The sequence below is a fragment of the Octopus bimaculoides genome, chromosome 2 (genome assembly GCF_046866305.1).
Source record: "Octopus bimaculoides isolate indiv1 chromosome 2, ASM4686630v1, whole genome shotgun sequence".
Lineage (NCBI taxonomy): Eukaryota > Metazoa > Mollusca > Cephalopoda > Octopoda > Octopodidae > Octopus > Octopus bimaculoides.
The window spans coordinates 27,449,313-27,456,832 of NC_142929.1; the positions used below are offsets into that span (position 1 = coordinate 27,449,313).

General features: G+C 33.2%; 1 protein-coding gene across 1 annotated transcript in view; it reads left to right on the forward strand.

Moving 5' to 3' along the window:
* The window catches only part of LOC106868267 (sulfotransferase 1B1), a 34,095-nt gene extending 27,959 nt beyond the window's left edge, over window positions 1-6,136 (forward strand). Inside the window, exons 3-5 of the mRNA XM_089342011.1 lie at window positions 2,372-2,469; window positions 3,234-3,399; window positions 4,377-6,136. Of these exons, the coding sequence (XP_089198137.1) occupies window positions 2,372-2,469; window positions 3,234-3,399; window positions 4,377-4,489 (377 nt within the window). The 3' untranslated portion in view covers window positions 4,490-6,136. The remainder of the gene's footprint in view (window positions 1-2,371; window positions 2,470-3,233; window positions 3,400-4,376) is intronic.
* The last annotated feature ends 1,384 nt before the right edge of the window (window positions 6,137-7,520 follow it).

Consider the following 7,520-nt stretch of genomic DNA (forward strand, 5'->3'; position numbering starts at 1 on the left):
CCAACAACTCAAAAGTATACCTCAATAGAAGTTATGCCTGAGTTTTGCTTTGACGAATTGTTTTAACGAGTATTGTGAATAGTCTCTAAATAGACTCTGAATAACTCTTTTCTCTCACCAATTTCCATTAATATGACAAATTGAGGCGATGAGCTGGCAGAATATTTAGTACATGTTCTTAGCTCAAATGTCGCTGAGGTCGACTTTGCCTTTCATCCTTTCAGAGAAGATAAAATAAGTACCAGTTGAACACTGGGGGCCAATGTAATCGACTTATTCATTCCCTTAAAATTACTATGACAAATTTTCCTAAAATTTTGATGCGTCATATATCAAATTGTTTTCATTATGGGTCACATGTTATCAATTTTACTTTATTTAAAATCATCCAGAAGTTCTGGAGCCTTATAATTAATTACCGGAATGTTGATGCCAATTTGCATTTTAAGGAAGAAATTGAATTTCACACTGACCATTGCATTCTTTTTTGCTTTTATGAGAATTTAAAATTTTACAGAATTTTCCTTTATAATTTCATCAAACATTTTTTATAGATTTACATACTATTTTATTGTAATTCTTTTCCAATACTTAACGCAAGTTCTAAATGCGTGACATATTGATGTCGCATGTTTATATTCACAAAAGTGTAATTTTATATTAAGGGATGAGATAAAAATTTACATGCCCCCTGAAAATTATTCTTTTTCCTCACATAATACGAATTTAAACAATAGCAACATTTGGAATTGAACTTATACTTGTCTTTTTATCAATATGTGACAATGTTATCATCCATCACACTTAATACGAAGTTCAACAGCAGTGACGTTTATAATCAGATTTGTCTTTGTTTAGTTTTACTTTTTTATCAATATGTGACAGAGGCATCATCAATATCATTCTCACTATCTTTCTTTCTGTTTCAGTCATCTGAAATTTAGAAATCATTTCAAACTGCCGAACGAATTCAATACAAACATTAAGCTTCGGACGACTGTTTTATACATATTCTATTGAGATTGCATGCCGTCCAAGAATCTCATTTTAATCACATCGTCTTTATATATTCTGTCATATATTTCAAATTTTATCAAATTAGAAAAAAACGAGCAGACTCACGTAATCTCCGAAAATGTTTTTTTTTTAAATTAGTCAAATTTTAATGTAATAAGAATCTGATACTTTCAACAATTATCAATCACTTTAGGGGAAGAATTTGATAACTTTATAACGGCTCTTATACAGCTAAAATCCATTTGTTTTAAGTTCCAGGGATTTCATCATCGCCTAAGCTTTTAGTATATTCACCATACCTAGTTTAGATGAAAAAAACCTGTTGTTTGTTGTTATCATTAGTGTCCAGATAGTTCGTTCTTGCTAACCGTAAAAATCACAGCCAAGCATGTCGTATCTATATCATCGAATAAAATATCATTGGTTTTAACCACTGACCCCATTGTGTTGTTAATAGTCGTATACTGTCCTTGACATTTTAAAAATGTCTGTTTTTCTGGTGATAATCCAAGCTGTTACATTAACAAGATGCTACTTTAAATAGACCAAATTATGTACAACCTGAAAATTCATGGAATAATGTGAAAAGTACATTACGGTAACAAAAGCAAATAGTCAAACAGTGTGGATTTGTGTCAATATGGGAAATCAATATTCACATACGATAAATAAGACAGTGATTTTTAGAGTGGCAAATACTTTAGTATGCTGGAGAATATCTTTTTGAATATATAGCTCTTGTGCAGACATCGCTGTGTGGCTTCGCTACTATTCCTGCATGATATTTTGGTAAAGTGTCTTCTACCATTGGTTGAGGTAGACAATGAATGAAATGTTGGAGACGGAAACGGTATGAAAGCCTATTGAAGAGACCACTCCTGTTCTTGACTAGGAAACCTGGCAGAATTCTGGAACAGCTATCACTGCTTCAATGGGAAAAGAAAGGGCAAGCTATTGGTTGTTTTTGCTTTCATTTTTTCTTTGTTTTTCTGTATTTCTGTGTTTCATATTACGATTCCCAAAGAGTTTTTTTCCCCAAAACTTTCAATTTTTTTACATTTTGCTCCCGAATTCCGTGCCTTTTTCCTTCCACATGATGAAGTGAAAGCTTTCCCAAAACTTCGCTGTAAACTTTGTACATTTCCCTGTTCAACACAGCCATCTGGTCGCAGGGTGCCGTTAGCTGAGTCCCCTCTGGTTGAAGAATAAAGATCAGATCTGTAGCTTGACGATAAGCTCCTCCCTTCCTCACACTGTAACACAGAATGCTAAAAAGGTCATGTTGATATTTATCCTCTGGCAAAACTATTAAAAGTTGGGACTATTTATTGACAAAACATTACTTTTCTTTCAGTTCCTAATGGTGACTGGTTCAACTACAATAAAACCTGGTGGGAATGGTCTAAAGGAAGACCAAATGTTCTCTGGGTGACATATGAAGACGCGAAATTGGTAAGTAACTTAGCTTTGGCCCTTTAATTCAAATTTTATCTCGTCTTTATCTGGTACACTTACGCATACACTTCGCGCATTCGCACACATAATCCACTTTTCATAATTGGTTCCGAACCTCTGACAGAGAGACTGCAACATTTTATTATTATATCACAAAAGCTAATTTGAAAATCATTGCTCACTGTTGAATATTTTTATGATTCGCTGCAATACAAACAAATCCATATCATAAGAATTCAAGCTGTCCACCTGTCATCCAAGGCAGATAACTGTGAGACATAATACACAAGTTACTTCCTTGTTACTTTAGAAAAATCTTTTATGTCTATATTTTGACATTTGTTTCTGCTAAATAAATTTTGCGATACATTAAGGTCAACATCGATTTCCTACTCATGTTTATAGCACAGAATAATCCGTACGTATGTCAAAAGATACATAAAGGTTGTAGTTATGAACTGCCGAATCCAACAAACCCACAATCACAATTTCTACAGTTTAGTGGAGACACATATGGTACATGGTCTCTGCGGAGCAAATAATCCAGATTCCTTTTGCATGATGGGTGGTTAGTATAGCAAAAAGTGTTTAAGAGAGTATAAACAATAAATAGTACAATATCGTCGCTAGATTCCTAAGGAGTCAGGTCGTACTGTTTCCATATATATATATATATATATATATATATATATATATATATATATATATATACACTGTTTTTGTCTTCTGTGCGAAATAATAATTGTTTTCTTTTAAAACAGGACTTGAAATCAGTGACTAAGAAAATAGCAAAGTTCCTTGAAATTCCAGCTTCCGATGAATTGTGCCAGGCCATTGCTCATGAATGTAGCTTTAAAAAGATGAAAGCGGAGAAGCACAACTTGCTACCTTTCGAGTTACGTGGTGACATGTCATTTTATAGGAAAGGTAATCATTTTGAAATCTGTTATTCTTTAAATAGTGAATTTGTACGAAGGAAATATCTCAGTTAAAGATTTCTCACCTGATTTTGAAATAGAGACTCCGCTTCTTAAATACTGAATCTTGGAAGGAAACCGACAAAATGGCAACGGCTACGAATAGTGATCTAATGCATTTTTTGGAAATTTTAATTATTTCTTTGCAAGTCAGAGATATGCTCCCGGGCACTAAACTGGATAGATACGAAGTAAAGTTAAGTCCTCCTTTCGGTCGGTCGACCAGCTAAAAAAATAACCAAATCGCAATTAAACAAAATGAAAACAAAAATTCATAAAGGATAGCTTGACCTTAGATACACCATGCATGGGGAAAATATGGTGGCCTACGGTCAGATGTGGAAGCACTTCATGCAAACAAAACGTTTTTCCAAAATTTTGACCTCTCACTTTTAAAATCAGCTTTAAAAAAAGATAAAAGGACACATTGGATACTGTAGTCCTGGATATAATATGTAAATAAAGGATGGGCTAGCCGCTGTTAGAATATCTTGAAGCATAGGTTTGCCTGATCAAATCTGCCCAGAGATAAATAACATGCGAAAGTCATTGGGGAACTTTATCCGTGGTCGTTTGACTTGCTACAAATAGTGAACCGAGAATGTGGTATAGATATGTGTCCAAGGTACTACGTGATTTATTCTTAGCATCGAAACCTCATAGCAAATTTTTGCACCACACTTTGCACCATTATTGATAACAGGATAAATAAACAAATCAAATATAGTATAAAGAAGAATAATCAGTCGTTCTATTTTTTTTTAATACTATTTTAAATAGAATATACACAACGATAAATGAATCAGATTATTCAATTGTTTGCTTGTTTTTTGTTATTTTTGGTTTGTCTATTTCGAGTTTTAAACCTAGCATGACGTTTTCCAATTATTTTTCTCTTTTGATTTTTTTTAAAATTAATTTTTTCAGGTCAAGTTGGAGATTGGAAAAACTGGTTCACTGTGGCTCAGAACGAAGATTTTGACCGGATATGGGACGAAAAAATGAAAGACTGTGATCTCCCAGTCCAATTCACAATTTAAAAGATGAAATTTAAAGATATTGTAGAACGACTGACATATGTTTTAATTACCATTACTCTAATTGTGGAGGTATTGTTTGAACTATAGCATTTGGATATGGTATATATATTTATATATATTAGTGTGATCCTATGTATAGGTGACAACATTGACAACAAAAAATTTTTCCCAAGTATTTAACATGATAAGAATTATCTAAAAAATGCGATTACAAAAGTAAGGATTATAATTTTGAGACAGTTGCAATAATAATAAGGATGATGATAATAAAGATTTGTAATAATAGCAGCAGCAGAAGCAACAACAACAACAACTACTATTACTACAACAATGATAATAAGCCTTTATGGGCCACGAGGACAATATTAAATATTAAACGTGTTATACAATATTAAACTTTATAATACAAACGCAGTTACAAAATGTGAAGGGATGTACATGCAAACAAATGAACAAACACATAGATAGATAGATAGATAGATAGATAGATAGATAGATAGATACATACATACATACATACATACATACATACATACATACATACATACATACATACAGAGTAGGGTGAAAGTAATACAATATATTAAGATATGTGAAGATTTCTTATTGCAAAATTGTACAAATAAATACAAATGAGAGCAAAGCATACACACACATAGAGACACACGAGGAAAAAGTATCCACCTAGTTAGAATTAGATTGCATGAGTCTAGACACTTTCTGAAAACTGGGTTCTCCAAAATTATCTCTGAGCATTTTCGGTCTAAACCAAAACGTGAAGAGACCCACAGCTTTGCCTTTGGGAGCTGCGCTACCAGTCTTGTCATCAGCATTGTAGTTTACGGGATTCAATGTGACCGGCATATTTATGAAGACCACACTGACCCACATGCTAACTCGTGTTACTTTCGTGCTTGCCTTGTACTGTGCCGCAAAGATGACAAAAAGCCAAATGTCAACGTCTCTACAAATGTATTTGACTGTGACTCTTGTATAACTTCTTCCCATTTATTACAGTGCCATCTTTTGGAATGTGTGAAGCGAGCTATCTTTTGTTTTTGCCTTCATTCTCAGTCTTATGGAACTGGCATATACTTCCATACGCTATAGTCTGGCCGATGGAGTACATCTTGCTACACATCAATCCGGTTCTCTTTTCACTGTTTCTTTGAAGGTATATGGAAACCCATCCATTTTTCGAAACATGGGAGTGCGCTACTTTCTTCTTCGGGCAAGGAAGCACTAGCATTTGTAACATACCTCGCCCATATTGGCATTTTTCCGGAGCTGATCTGTGACACACGTTTGCCAAACAAGCAAAACATGTGATGCTGTTGTTATTGTCATTGTAAATGTTTATGCTTCTGTCATTTATGTTTGTAAATGTATGAATGTCTGTGTTTACAAACATAGATGCCTGAATAATTGTCATATTTTAAAATCTGATGTCTTCTTACAAAATTGTCAAAATATTTTTCAAAATTTCGCTGGGGTTTATTTGCCACTATATCAATCGTTGTTAGCGCATCCTTCTCTTCCCCCAGGGCTGGGTACCTTGCACCATATTTTGTTCTCTCCAGGATAATGTACTTGATGCTCAAACATCTTAAAGCCTTTCTCCTGGTAAAAAAAAAAGAAGAAAAGAAATAATTAAATATACTTACTTTTTCATCTGAAGCTCGTAATATATGTCCGTTCAGCGATAACAACAACAACAATAATAATAACAATGATGATGATGATAATAATAATAATAATAATAATAATAATAATAATAATAATAATAATAATAATAATAATGATAATAATAATAACAATAATAATAATGTCTCCGTTGTGCCGAATCTGCAATAGAGCTGACGAATTTGACAAAGCAAATCACATATGCACTATAATTGATGTTGCGTGTCCATTTGACCCACGAATAGTCAAGAAGAAAGGCAAAAGGCTAGACATATACAATCCTCTTAAATACAAGATAGCTCGACGGTTGAAAATGAAGAAGGTGAACACAATGCTAATTATTGTTGGGCCCTTTGGGACAGTATCAGAAGGTATCAAGAGAAATATAAAAGAAATGGGAATAGAATGCCCAGTTAAGCTGTTGCAAAAGGTTTCCATCATTGGCACGGCCAAAATCATCACGAAAATATTTGATAGCTCAAAAGAACAGATAGCAAGGTACCGTAGGCTGAAGACAGCAGGTTGGCTACGTATGCAAAAATCCAGGAGTTAAAACATGAGTTATAATAATAATAATAATAATAATAATAATAATAATAATAATAATAATAATAATTGCATTATTAAGGGTGGATCTGATTCAACCGCCAGCCGATAATACGGAAAATGCTGTTATCAATGATTGGAAATAGATAATTTTTTTTTTATTTAGTCAGCAAGAAAAAGGAAAAACAAAATGAACAACATTTTTATTTAAGGGAGACCCTTTCTAAACAAATATTCTTTTAAAGAAAAATTTTCTATTCAGCAATCAGCCGAAAAATATATTTAAATGACAATTTCTTATTTAATAATCACCCAGACAATTAAAACAAAATACAGGACAGTAAGTTTACTATTCAACAACAAATCGAATATATTTTTGAAAGAAAATGTGGATTGGCCATAACTGTCCATCATTCAATATTAAACGTTTTGCAACAATGGTTGTAAGACTTGTGAGGATATAAATATTCATACATACTTACATAGGTACATACATACATACATACATACATACATACATACATACATACATACATACATACATACATACATGCATGTGTGTATGCGTGTGTGTGTGTGTGTGTGTGTGTGTGTGTGTGTGTGTGTGTGTGTGTGTGTGTGTGTGTGTGTGTGTGTGCGTGCGTGTGTGAGTGTGGTTTTCATTTTTAAATTATTTTTCTTTCTAATGTTATTCCTTTTACGGACGTGTTTGTGTTAAGTGTTATCACCATATTGGCTTGCACCACTTTCTGCCATTTCTGAGGCAGCCATCATGCAATGTTTAAGAATTGCAATTGCCAAA